Source organism: Thunnus maccoyii, chromosome 3 (genome assembly GCF_910596095.1).
Source record: "Thunnus maccoyii chromosome 3, fThuMac1.1, whole genome shotgun sequence".
In the NCBI taxonomy this organism is placed as follows: Eukaryota; Metazoa; Chordata; class Actinopteri; order Scombriformes; family Scombridae; genus Thunnus; species Thunnus maccoyii.
Window position 1 is genome coordinate 462,175 of NC_056535.1, and position 14,980 is coordinate 477,154.

The following is a 14,980-nucleotide window of genomic DNA, read 5'->3' on the forward strand; positions in this document are numbered from 1 at the left end:
CTCTGTTTCCAGCTCTCAACTTACGGTTTCAATTTTCTTTCTACAAGTTGGATAATGGAACAAGCAGACAGTCTGCATTGCACATCTTAAAACAATGAAATTAGGAAATACCCCCCAAAATCGGATTTTTCATTATACATTGTGAACTGCAAATGAACTATACTTCATGCACGGACGGTTTACTTGCATTAGCGTGAGTTGTAGTGAGCTGCTAGCGCTGGCTGATGACACACTCGGGCTAGGCTGTATGACATCAAACACTGAACATTCTTTTAGATCGACGCCATGCTGCCTTGAATGTTTGGTCAAATTTGATGTGCAACCTGACTTACAGCTAATTAGCTTCCCATGTGCACTGCACTTTGCCTTGTTGTTTTTTTTAATGAAGTGAAGCAACCCTTTTGAGCATTTACAGTGGACAATCTTTCACTGCTGTTGTGACATTAACCATGCATGATCATGGTTTAAGGCACTTCTGCATTGGCTTCACTTCACAGACCACGAGCTATCCGCTTGCTGACAGGATTTTAGGGTAATACCCCCTCCGGCCACAATGTAATTGCAATGGCAGAGTGGTACTGTCTGTATTTCTGCTCAATAAGTCCACCAGAAGTGAAGCAACTGCAGAGGAAACTGACTGACTGCAGTGAGCTATCTTTCTTGTAGCTTGGCACCGCATATATTTGAGTTGTGTGTGTGGCAATTTATGTTTGTCATGTCTTAATTCAAGGCTCCCTTGTCATGTTGCTCGTTTGGAAATGCTTTTAAGTTAAATAGTGTAATAGTGTAGTGTGTTACCGGTAAACTTGTACTGCTTCTAAAAGATCATTTATGATTTCTCATAAACAGACACTAACTCATTCTGCCAACATTTAAAATATTTCTGTATTAATTTTAGCTCCATGTAAAGTGAATAAACGTAATGTTTCCCAGATAATGCTCATTTGCCTTAACAACACATTTCACACATTTTTATTATGGCTGATTTGTTAAATCTGAGTTTTACTGATTGAAATATGATGCCGAATTTAGCAGAGGACCTCTAATATATAAAAAGTATTTTTTTCAGGTAATTAACATTGTCAGTGTCTGATATCCAATACTAATGCACTGCCATTACTTTTGGTTTTTATAATGTGACAACAGTGTGTTTAAGATCTGGTTAGGTTTAGGCACTTAACCACTTGGTTAGGGTTAGGGAAAGATCATGTTTTTGGGTTAAAAAGATCACAAGATATTAAGAGCAAAAAACTGTAGGAAGCAGCCTCCGAGACCTACAGGATGGACACAAAGCTTTGGCACCACACTAACAGCTGTTGTGTTCAATGTTGCTGTCGACATGAACGCAAAAGAGACACGGGGGGTTTTCTGTGAATGATAGCTACACATCCAGAGCATTTTGGAGTTGGTTTATCATTGAATATTGACGGAACAAATTAAATCAATTGTATCAATGTATCAATGTATTCACCTTCAATTTAGTCCATTATAGTTAGGTTATAGAGAAAAACTCTTAGTAATTTTCATTTGGCAGGTGGGGAGGTTGGGAAGCGATAAATGCATATTTGTGTAAATATAAGAACCCGTTTTCTTATGTGTGATCACTATATTCCTTTAAAATGGAGTGAGTGCCTTTTAGAAAAAGAGTATAAGCAACCCCTGCAGTATAAACAATTTTTTAAAAAATGAACCAAATTAAATTAGTAAACTTGACTTTTGGTTCTCCATATTTTAAATATTTGGAGCTCCTAAATGTAGAACAGGAGTCACAGCCCCCTACTACCTTACAGGTCCAGTGTGTAATATGTGTGGTATTTAGCGGCCTCTAACGGTGAGTTTCTAGATTGAAGCACTCTGCCGCTTTGGAGAGGTTCCAGAAGCTACAGTGGCCTTCAAGGACAAGAGGCTATTTGTTGAAGATGTCGTCGTCCACGACAGCTCCGAGCATTTCTAACAAGTCAAGCGATGAGGTGAATATGTATTTAGTTATTTAGTCTATAATATTATAGGTTATAGCTCACAAGTAAGATAGCAATTATGAGTGTTTTATTGTTTTGGTAATACAAGCTAACATTAGCAATGTCATGCTAAACAAAACTTACGTTATTTTATTCTGACATTAGGCATTATTGATAGCGAGATAGCGTTGGCAGGATAACGTTACATGTTCATTTTTGATGCCTTGATGATGCATCAGTGCAGGCATGGTGTCCCACCGTTTGCTGGAGTGCCAGGGGTACTATGGTGTACTTGTCGTAACTGTACAGACATGCCTATGGATCGGAAGAGGAAATGCTGTGGCCAGGACCCTGCAGATTGTGTGAGTTTGCACTTCTCCCAGTACTGTCTTGAACATGCTTTTTATGCATTCACAGGCGGTACTGGGAGGACATTATGGCATTAAGCCAAACCAGGAAGCCTGGGGATGACAACCGGGAGTACCGTTATGCTGCCTATAGACATTTCATCTATTGACAGCATCGACTTGTCATCCCCAGTTGCTGTGTTTGGAGGATCAGGGACAAGTTCCCTGGTCCTCCAAAGACATCACACTGGTTTCACACCTGGCCTCTGAGTTTCCCTCCAGGTCCTCTGGAACGTCCACACAGCATCTCAGGTACTCACACACCTGCCTGTTCATCATCAAGGCATCAAATCATCAAATATTTATTTGTTACATTTCTGATACTTTATTTATTTTATACTTGTTCTATATATTTTCTATATTTATATATATTCTGGATAATTATCAAACTCTTTGTTTATATATTCACATTTGTTCAACTTAAATGTGCAAGTTTACCAAATAAAAGATGTTCATCAGATGTGCTGTGATAATTGCAATGATAAACATATTAATATATACTTCAATAAATACAGTACTTCCCTGCAGTGTCAGTATATTGTCATTCACACTTCCACCATTAATTTATATTTTCATTATTTATATATTATAAAGCAACATAAAACAGTAGTGAAGTTGGAATACCACTAATCCTCAGAACAGGGCACAGGGCGGGTACATGTTATGGATTAATTTTCATTGCCACTTCAGGTTTATGTAAACTGTAATTCACTACAAACTACAAAATAAAAATATAAAAAACAACACTAAGAATAATGAAATTTGTAATAAAAATATCCTTTATTTAACAGAAACATTTATTTATAACATAAACATGCAGCTTTTACTTTTCAAACAAACATTTTGACAGCTTATTCTGTGTTCTTCAGAGTTGACTCTGATAAAGACAGAATAATCTATCAAATCATTAGTCTGAACACTAAAAGCAGTGTGATTAAACTTATCCGATCACCTTCCAGCAGTCAAATTGCTGCACATATAATAGCTGACAAGGGTCAGACCAATACCACACCAAAGGTATTCAATTTACTGCTCTGGATGAAGATGCTCTCATGGCAGGAACAACATCTATGATTCACTAGCACTGCTGTTCCTCATCTGCTCCAGGAGCTGTGTGTAGAGCAGCAGCTGCAGGGAAAACTGCTTCTGTGGAAGACAGTACCTTTACACAACAAGTTAATTTACTATTTCATACATTTTATGCAGTTGTGCTATTTAACCAAGAGTAGGACTTACAGGGTAAGTTAATATAGCTACATAGGCAAACAAATGTGTATCACTTACCTCTCCTGACTTGGTCTGCAATACTTCTGATATGGCGAGTGCGAATGTCACAGACATGGTGAATAATGCCAACCCATAGTGCCAGAGAAAAATAAAACAGCACAAATGAATGAACTTACTATTATAAATCATCTATCTATCTATCTATCTATCTATCTATCTAACATGCTCACCAGAAACTGTTCAACCTTATTCCATGCAGATTTTCATCCCAACAACAGACTAGATCAGATTATTGAATTGATTAACACACTTTCAGCCAGAGACAAGTAGCTATTCAGTGAAATCAACTTTTGTTGTCTTTGGTTGTAATGAAAACCTATATACTCCCAGCCATCAATGGCACATGGTGAATTACCCCTGACCTATTACACAGTCACCTCAGGATGAAGATAAAGGCAAAACCATGCATCGATGCTGCGGGACCTCTCTCATAGCTGGAGAAACAATAGCAACCTCAAAAAACAAGTGCTTTATGACACAGTCACAAACCCTTGTAATACATTATGTTACGTCCTAAGATGCTGGGATTCTTGGCTGGCCTGGATAAACATACCAAAATAAATAACAGAAAAATTCTACTTCTGACTGATACATGTAAAATTAAAACTCTGGTAGCAATTACATGTTTTTCAACATTGAAACGGGGAAAACGTTACTTGTGTTGGACTATAAGCTAACCTCCCCTTCCCCAGTGTGTACATGTGCTCCTAAATGACAAATTAGGAGCAAACAATGAAATCATGGAGCACTGTGAAAAATATTCACAGGATGTATTAACTTGGTGATGAGCAGACTTCTCAGTTTATCTTTCACACTAACTCATTACTCTCACTTACTGTCTTTAGCACAATATCTTAGTTATCAGTCAATGTGTTGTCTTACTGCCACAGAAAATGAATAAATCGTTGGGTTATTAGCACAACGTCGCCTCCCTGTTGTCTCTTGTCAGACCACCAGCTCAGTGAGAGGCACAAACTGAGGCTAAACTGTGCTAATGTTTAACGTTACGTGGCGGTGTTTCTTTTCAGGAAAACAAATGTACCGCTAATAAACATTGTACATCATCTAGGTTTTGAACCATTACCAGCGGGGCAAAATAAATATACATTACACTCTTACCTGTCCAGCAGTAAACAGGAAACTTCGGCGTTAGTCTGCAAACATTTCTCTCATCAGGGATTTCCATCTGGGTTTATCCTCGTTTTATGCCGTTGCTTGTCCCGATTTCGTTTAGCTTCTTTGTGTTTTTATTTCTTTGACGACGACAATTCACGCTCCTGTGATTTTCTAAATAAGTATGATCCTCCATTTATCAGATTTTGGTTTCAAAAACGTCTCACAATACAAAATGTTTGGTCCGTTCTTCTTCTTGGTTTTAATACCGGTGCATTTCCAGTAGTCGCCCACTGAATCTAAAACGCGTAAGGCTCTCACTGGAGCCAGTTTTAGGTTTGTCCGTTCTGCGCTTCTGTAGAAACATGACGATGCAACATGGCGGCTACCGTTGAGGGGGACCCGCTCCCATGTAGACATAAAGAGCTTATTTCTAAGGTAACAAAAACACAACAATTATTATTTTCAGCTGATTAGACACTAATTAAAATATAATTATAAATAATCTATTCAATTTTTACCAAGTCTGTTCTTTTAGATGTTACTAAATACTACACACTGGACCTTTAAATGGCTGATTTACATTTGTATAGCAGCATTATCATGTCCATGTGAAAGCCAACTTCACTGTGGTAGTGGGGGTTGTGGGGGGCTGTGGTAATAACCCCTCATTGTAGGGCAGTTGGTTATAGTAAAGATGTACAACTGAAGGTATTTATGAGAAGGTAGCATGACACATATTTGAGAAATATGTGAAACACTTAAGGATTCAAGTAATTAACTGTAGTAAGTAGAATCAGAAATACTTAATTGATCCTGAGGTGAAATCAGGTTATGTTTCAGTTGCTTACATTCTAGAAGAGAAAGCATAGAGAAATTATTATAGATAACTTGGATGTTAAGCTACTTCAAATAAAAATATCCTAACAACTCTGATGGAGCTCAGTATTTATCCCTAAGTCTGATTTATTACAAACAATTCCACTGTATAAAGCTGAAATTTGTGTGTCACAGCTGACCTGTGACAACAGGTTGTGCGTAACGGTCATGCATAATGACAGCTGTTTTGGCTGTTGGAGAACCTCACCTGTGCAACACAATAGGTGAAACAGCACTTTTTATTTCTGGTTTGTTTCATTGACAGCTGTACAGACTGGTGGACCAGGCATCATGTTGATATGAAGACAGCTGGTTCAGGACGTGTCTTCACCCATTTATGGCTCATTGTGGGTGTACCAATGAGACTTGTGTGTGTTGTTCCACAATGACTGAGATATATAAAACAACCATGCATACGCACAGCTTTATGAATCTGATGAAAAGAATGCATCTGAATATTTCTGGCTTTGTGTGTACACACAGTTTAAGTCATGAATAGACACAGAGTTTTATGCATCTGGCCCCTGGGTGTTAAATTTCTGTTTCATATATTCTAAATTGTGTTGATGGATGGTTGGTTTAAATATCATAACATTATGAAATTAACACTGTGTAATATAAGTATACTGTACAGGCCCAGCAAAAAATATAACAGTGCTGTGACTAATTCGCAAAAAGTTTCACAGCGTTTCTCTGTTCCCCCGTCGTATCTGCTTGCCAAGCATGGTCTCCATTTTGTATTGACTACCCTCCAGAGAGACAGGCAGACACTGCATTTGGACTACTCACATATGGCACCTGGTGGTTGTTGGTGCACACTGCAGCTACTCCTGGATGAATTATTTCACCCCCATTCACTGCTGCCATGGCAGTACCGCTGTTATCTCGCCAGTTGAGAAAAGAAATATCTGTAACTGTGCTATATTCAGAGCTTAACAAAATATTCAGGGCTGATGACGGTAACATTAATCACGATAAACAGCAGAGCTATAGCCACATACTGACACTCCCGCGTGACACACTACATAGCCATGAGACCACACCCCCTACAGTCATTGCCCTCCGCTCCTCTGTTGCATTTGTTGTATATATTGGAATGGAGGGAACAGTGTAGAGCCTTTAACATTAAAGATTGTCAAACATTTGTGTACATAAATAAGGACCCAGTCCTTGCTTTGACATACCCAGTCCAGTCTCAGGGCCAAACAGACCTGGTCCCTTGAAGTCCAGGGTGACAGGAGCTGGAGGCAGGGTGGGCTGGCTGGGCAGGGTCACCTCCTCCTCGTGGTGTTCAGGCGGAGGAGTGTCTGGAGCTACAGTGCCCACTTCAATCTGTCATTTGGATTATATAGACATTTTTACCATACCATCCAGACATCCAGACACAAAAAAAATTTGAAAAGTAAATCAGTTAGTTAAAAATCCTTAAAATGGCTTCTCCTCCTTCTCTCTCATTGAAAAATCCAGAATCTATAAATATGCAAATATTTTTTTATTTCAGATGTTTAACATGAGCTCTTCTGCTTCTTTGAAAAGTCCAAATCCAAAGTCCAAAAGATTCAAGACTCCAACAACTCCAACTCCTCTGTAAGTTGCATACTGGATAATGATTGGGTTCAAACTAGTTGTGATTACAAATCCTGCTTGTAGGTACACATCTTAACTGAGATTTAAGGTGAGCACAAAAACTTTCCTCCTTCAGCAGCTGAATGTGAAAACAGACTCTACACATACATCATTCTGCACAGAAAACAGAACACCACAGTGAAGCAACAATAGGAAAAACATAACAAATGGTTAGTAGGCTCAGTCAGTTAGTAGATGTAGTTTCTTTTTCTACATAAAACTTTTTGATAACCTGGTTAAGTGCTGCTGTGGGAGGGGGTATTCATTTTTTCTGTGTTATGAACACATTCGAGGCCTTTAGGATGCGTGAAAAATCACGAAACTTTGTTGTTGGTCGGATTAGTAAATATTTCAATTAGTAGTGGGCTTGGGCGTGACTTTTCAGCTCTACAGTGCCCCCTAATTGTTTTTAGCATTTATGAGGTGCTAGGGATGCTCAAAAAGTCATGAAACTTTGCACATGCATCAGAAGTGGCGTAACTTTCATCTGATATAGGTCTTGGGCATGGATGTGGCAAAAGGGCAGGAAATTTCATAATCAAAGCCCCCACTTTTATATTTGACTAGATGTATGAAATTTAGTAGGCAGATGTAACATCTACAGAATTTTTTTTAAAAAGCCTCTTGGAGCCATATACTATCTCCAACAGGAAGTCAACCGTTTTTAATCAAATTTGAATTTTTTATGGCAAAGTGAAGCCACTGACAGACATTGTACTTTAACGAGCTCCTCCTAGAGATTTAACATGATTGACTTCAAAGTTAGTAGATGATATCTAAAGACCTTTGTGATGCTAACTTGTGAAGGTTTTTAATTTTCATGAAACGCCCTTGCTGTGGTGTGCCGATCAATTTTGCCCAAAACGCGTTTGGGGCATTAAACAGGAAGTTGTTTTAACTCCACTTTTCATTGTCCAAGCCGCCCCAAATTTCTCATGTTTGATAAGAGTCCAGGCCTGAACACATCTACATGTCAATATTGAGTTATAGTCATATTGCCACCTACTGACAACAGGAAGGTAGCCTTATGTGACAAACATCATCAGATTTACATAAAAATTTACATGGTGTGGTGTATAAGTGATACAAAGCAACATGATGTATGCTGATCCTGCTCTCCAGAGATGTTCCGCTAAATCCTGGACCAGTGACCCCTGAAACACTGCAGAACTTCAATGCTGATTTGTGCCCAAGTGTGTCTGGGACTCCTCTGGTGCCAGTGACAAATGAGCAGCAACTTTCTTAGCCAGGCTTCTCCCTTAACAGACTAAGCTTTTTTAACACAAGGCATTGCGTCTCACTGAATAACTTTTCGCTACTGGGCTGTGAAAACCTTGATATGTCCATTCGGTGGACATTTTAACATCAGAAACATTACTACAAAGAGCAATCAACTAACTCATCTTGTGTCTGACTCAAATCTGGCCTTTCTCTGGCTGTCTGAAACATGGTTGAAACAAACAACTCCTGTGAGTGTGTTCACGGTGCCCGGATACCAATGTTTCAGAAGAAACAGACCTGATGGAAGAGGAGGAGGGGTGCTTTTTAATGTGAGTCAACATCAAATGTGAACGTGTGATTTACAATGCAGGTAACACGTTAGAATATGTTGAGATGAAAAAAAATGTTATCCCAACAAATGTCTTTTAACATCATAGGTGTCTATAGGCCTCCTTCTGCAGATGACACTTTCTATGATCAACTCACAGAAGCCTTGAAAGAGTGCAATCTCAACAAAGAATTATTACTTATGGGTGATTTTAATGTGAACTGGAAGGATAAAACTAAGAGGAAAAAACTAAAAATGATCACAGAGAAATTTCAATTAAAACAACTAGTAAAAGGCCCAACTGGGATTGCAAAATGCTCCAGTACACGAATTAATCTGATATTTACTAACAAACCAGAAAGAATAACTAAAAGTTATAATTCAATCACTGGCTTATCAGATCATAACCTAACCCTATGTGCGAGAAAATTGACTAAAAGAAGGCAACTACGACAATGATCCTCCAATGCATAAACAGAGATAAGCAAGAAGAATTTATCAATGAAATTGAACAGCTTGAACTGGGATGATGTACTGTCCTCTGATGATCAGGACTATCGCTGTGATACTTTTACTCACAGAATCAATTCTGTGAGGGAAAATTTCATGTAAGGATACAGATAAAATCTAAAAAACAATTTACTGTGGTTTAATGAGAATTTGTGAAAACTAATGAAATCTAAAGATGCTGCACTAAGGAAGGCAATTAAAACTAGAAGAGACACTGACATGCTGATTTATAAAGGTTTGAGGAACAAAGTTATCCAAGAGCTAAGAGAAGCTAAATCTCTTATATCAATATTTTGAATGAGGCAAAAAGCAACAGTAAATTGATCTGGAAAAACATCAATAATGTCACAAGGAGGAACCCAAAATTTTTAGGATATTTTAAACTCAAAGTACAGGGAAAGTTAACTGAAGATCATCTTACTGTTGCTTCTGTCTTTAATATTTTTTTTCTTGAGTCTGTATATGAGTTAGGAAAAAAATTACGAAAAGGAAACTGGATATTGTTCCTATAGATGCTACAGGCCAGGTTTTTGAGCTGGTAGAGACTAATGAGTTACAAGTAAACAAAATCATCAACTCCTTAAAAAGTTCCAAAAGTAGAGATGCTTTTCAATTTGACACAATGTTTGTCAAATCACACAAAGATGTTTTAACTCCCCCTATTGCTCATTTAATTAACTTGTCTTTTAAACACAGCTCCTTTCCTGATGACTGGAAATGTGCCATTGTCACACCTATTTTTAAATCTGGAGACTGCCTGAAGCCAGTAACTACAGACCAATAAGTATACTGCCAGTACTCTCAAAGGTTGCTGAGAAAGTTGTCATTAAACAACTGACAACATTTCTTAATACAAGCAATTTTGTATGCAAGCAATTTTGTATGCAATTTTGCTTTAGAGCAAATCATTCCACCGAAACTGCTACCTTGCACTTAATAGAGCAAATTAAATCAAGACTTGACAAAGGAGCAGTAGTTGGTGCTGTATTTTTAGATCTGTGTAAAGCATTTGGCACAGTCAATCATGATGTTTAATATCGAAACTTTCTAAATTTAACTTCTCATCTAGAGCACTGGCATGGATGTCTTCATATTTATCTAATAGGATACAATGTGTTAAAGTTGGTGACACACTGTCCAGTAACATGAAGTGCACAATGGGTGTTCCACAAGGGTCAGTGTTAGGTCCCCTGTTATTTAACCTATATATTAATGATCTCCGTCAACAGTGTCATGATGTAGAACTACAAATGTATGCAGATGACACCGTTGTTTATTTCTGCTGTAAAGTTGGGCATTTTAACATGGGGGTCTATGGGGAATGACTCACTTTTGGAGCCAGCTTCAAGTGGCCATTCAAGGAACTGCAGTTTTTGGCACTTCTGCATTGGCTTCATTTTCGGCTCGGGTGTGGCCATCAGGCTCCATAGCGCCCTCAAATGCATGGCCAGGTTGGGATTAAGTTGCTTGGAGGTTAATGAAATTTGGTGGGTTCATTGCTCTCATCATTCTAGTCATGAAACCTATTTTTTTTCAAATTTTTTCGCTGGACAATAAGTCAGCCATTTTGAATTTTGTGTGTCAATTTTCATTGTACGAACACATGTTTGAGGCCTTTAGGATGCCTTAAAACTCACAAAAGTTTGCACCTTTGTTTGAAGTAGTGAGTATTGCAGTTAGTATCGCAATTGGGTTTGGGCGTGGCTTGTTGGCTCTATAGTGCCCCCTAATTACTTTTAGCATTTTTGAGATGATGGGGTGGTTGAAAACTCATGAAACTTTGCACATGCATCAGAAGTGGAGTAACTTGATATCTGATATGGGTCTTAGATTTGGGTGTGGAAAAACGGCTCAAGTGTGCCCCCTAGAAAATTTCAAAGTCAAAGCCACCTTCAAATTTGACATAGATGTACGAAATTTGGTAGGCAGATGTAAGACTTTAAAAAACTCCTCTAAACCTAAAGCCAACAGGAAGTCCACCATTGTGGATCTACTTTGCATTTTTTTCATAAAGTGAAGCCATTGATAGGCGTTGTACTTTAACAAACTTCTCCTAGAGATTTAACCCAAACGACTTCAAATTTGGTAGGTGACATCTAAAGATCTTTGCAATGTTAAATTGCAAAGCTTTTAATTTTCATGGAGTGCCCTTGGCATGGCGTGCCAGTGAATTTTGCCCAAAACATGTTTAATTGCATTAAACAGGCAAATGTTGTAACTCCACTCTGCTTTGTCCAATCAGCCCCAGTTTTCTCATGTTTGATAAGAGTCCAGGCTTGAATACATTTACATGCTCATATTGAGTCACAGTCATAGTGCCACCTAATGGCAATAGGAAGTCAGCCTTATATAACAAATGTCATCCGATTGACATGAAATTTACATGGTGTGGTCTACACATGATGTACAGCAACATGTTGTATATTTAGTGGGTGTTCTCTAGCACCACATAGTGGACACAGGAAATGATAGTTATTTCCTACATGCAATGTCCAATATTCATGAAAATGTATATTTCTGTCATTTGCCTTCTGGTAAATGTATTACTGAATTAATATTTCACTTATGTAGTTTCCCCTACATTCATTAATGAATGTTGGGGAAACACTGCTTTCTTCTGTCCTTCTCCTGCTGTTTGTTGTTGCTAGACATGTATCTATTATTATTGTTGTTGTTGCTGTTGTTGTTCTGCTTCTTTTTGTCTCCACCCCCCACTCCTTTCTTTCTCTATCAACCCAACTGGTCAAAGCAGATGGCCGCCCACCAAGAGCCAGGTTCTGCTTGAGGTTTCTTCCTGTTAAAGACGAGTTTTTCCTTACTGCTGTTGCCAAGTGCTTGCTCATGGGGGAATTGTTGGGTCTCTCTGTAAATTAAAGAGTATGGTCGAGACCTGCTGTATGTGAAAAGTGCCCTGAGATGACTTTTGTTGTGATTTGGCACCATATAAATAAATAAATTGAAATTGAAATTGATTAAACTCACTGGTGACATCTTGCGCTACCTCCTGAATACAGTACACACCAAGTTTTGTTCAAATCCGATGAAAGGGGGACAAATGGCGGAACTTTGAGTGCGCAATTATTGTAATGCTGCAGGCTTTCTGATGATGAAACAAGTGTGTGATTTGTCTCACTACTTCATTAAACAGAATTTAACAAGCTTTGACTTTGCTCACCTTTGTGAAGTCTGAACCCTGTTTGTTTTTGAAAATCAAAATTAACCACCGCACACTGTAATAACTTTACTGTGACTTTATTAAGAGCGAACAATGTGTTTCGCCTGTAGCTTCTTCAGGTTCGCTCAGTACAACTGCTGAGTACTCACAGGTGTCATAAATACATTTGAGTCACATGACTAATTATCACAGTCTTCATTTTCTCAAAGTGAACATTTTACAAAGGGCACGAAAATGAAAATATACATATTACAAAAAACATAACATGATTAATGTTGCACAAAGTTACAAGAATTACACCATTTTATATAATTAAACTTCATTACATCCTGTAAACAACTGACTGAATAGGATGGGTAAAATTCCTTAAGCAGAATGGACAACAGGTCCTACAGCTGTCCCTCTACATCACTAAATGGGAAGGGTGAGTGCCAGGGGCTCATCTCATCTCTCCCTAAGAGTCCAAATAGCCTGTGGAGAGAAATACAAGTTAATATTTACATATCTCAGACGAAAACTCAAATCCTGTGTTTCATAAAGTTAACATACTTATATCACCGAAAAGAGCTCAAATACTATGTGTCATATGGTTAACATTTTCATATCACAGAAAAGAACTCAAATCCTGTGTTTCATTAAGTCCATAAGGTTCAATAGTATTCAATCCAAAATACCTCTCTTCTTAAGAGCTGGTTAATCAAGTTACCACCTCTTGGATTGGGTCGCACTCTTTCAATGCTGATAAATTTGAGGGACGTAGCCAACCCATGGTTTTTCTCCTTGTAGTGTCTAGCAATGGCATAATCCATATTACAATTTCTAATGGCAGCCTTATGTTCAGCAACTCTTAGTTTGAGATGGCGCTTTGTTTGGCCTACATACATTAAGCCACATGGGGCATTTCAAGATATATATGACGTGTAGAGAGACAGTTAATGAATTCTTTTATGTCATATTTCTTTCCTGTATGAGGGTGATTAAATGTCTTGGTATCAAATGTGTTTGAACAGTGTGCACTGTTCAATTGCGATGTGACGGGACAGAGTACACAGTAAACTCGGCAGCCACACATTTCTCTGTTCTCTATTTCTCTGTTTTGTGTCTTTAGGTTTGGCTAACCCATTGTTGTTAACTTTGGAGCTACACCCCTTTACTTTTCCAGCATTTGGGGAAATAACAGACATGACTTTTTAGGATTTATTAACTGACACACTGTAGTCTGTATTGTACATTTACTGCCAGACTGTCAACTTACTACTAACCTTTTCCTCTGCCCCGCTCGCATCCACCGTTATTTCTCTGCCCCTCGCTCTTTCCCACTCGCTACGCAAACATACTCCTTAACGGAGCCACGCTACCAATAGTTTCCCAGGCAATGACAGAGGTTGACTCATGTGCTGGCACAGCGCTGCACAGAGACTCCTAAATCGATTTTCGAATGAATGGATATTCATTCGGATATCAAATATTATATGGCGGGGGCTCTCGTTGTGTCAGGTCATTATGGAGAAACACAGATTCAGTAAACGTTCAGTAAACGTTGAGTACAGTTAGACCCAGCAGTCTCCATTAGGTTGAGCGAGTTCAAAGTTGTGAAAACAACGAGGGTGTTTTGAATACACCCCCATTTTCACAGATAATTTGTTAGTCTGTTTCTCTCGCCGCAGGAAATAATGGATTACTCTTGGAAAGCTATTGATGTAGCACTTTTCTCCTTATGAAATAACATGGAGATTATTCGACCAATGAGAATTTAGTCAGATGAGAGCATATCGATCCAACTACTTGACCAGTCAACCAGCAGACTACAGCCCTAGAAACCAGCAACCCAAGGCATTTACCTAAGGCGTTTGTGCATTCTACCAGAGGCCTGTACCTCCAAGCAAGTTCAGCTTAGTCTGGATCTCTTGGGGTTAGCTCAGGTTCACTGAGTGCAACACTGTCCATCCTGGATAACCAGTATCATGAAGCTAGTCATCAACTGGTTGTTGACTCTGTATCTTCTAGCTTCATGTATGTTCATGTGAAAGAGGCAGGTGTGTTAATATAAAAATATATTGCTCTTTTTTACTTCACTTTATTGTAAACTCAAGACATTTGTTGTCTGGATCCTGATGACTGTCCCAGTGATCTGATTGGTCAGTGGTTGGGGTGTTGACAGGTTGTGATCCGATCCTCTGAAGTTAACCTGCTCTGGATCATGTTAGCTGTTCAGCATAAGCTACCATGGTGATCTACCCAGGTTAAAGTGATCCAGCTTCCTGATACTGGAAAACCTCAGTTAAAAAACTGAGGCTTGGGGAAAAAAAACTGACTGAGTGATGCACATGCACGAGTGAATGTGCATGCAGGTAACGTCGGGTGGTTAACTCTGTTAGATGCGAGAGATTTAAAATATTAAGTCATCTTTCAATGTATCGATCTGGACTCAGAAGCCGTTTGCTGTTGAGCGATCTGAAGCATTCAGATTTTTGAT

The 14,980-nt window shown here is 38.6% G+C and overlaps 1 protein-coding gene across 2 annotated transcripts in view; it reads right to left on the reverse strand.

Annotated features, from left to right (window-relative positions):
- The window catches only part of optc (opticin), a 46,188-nt gene that overhangs the window by 13,497 nt on the left and 17,711 nt on the right, over nucleotides 1-14,980 (reverse strand). For both annotated transcript variants that reach the window (XM_042406331.1, XM_042406330.1), the window contains exon 3: nucleotides 6,829-6,976. In XM_042406331.1, the coding sequence (XP_042262265.1) occupies nucleotides 6,829-6,976 (148 nt within the window). The remainder of the gene's footprint in view (nucleotides 1-6,828; nucleotides 6,977-14,980) is intronic.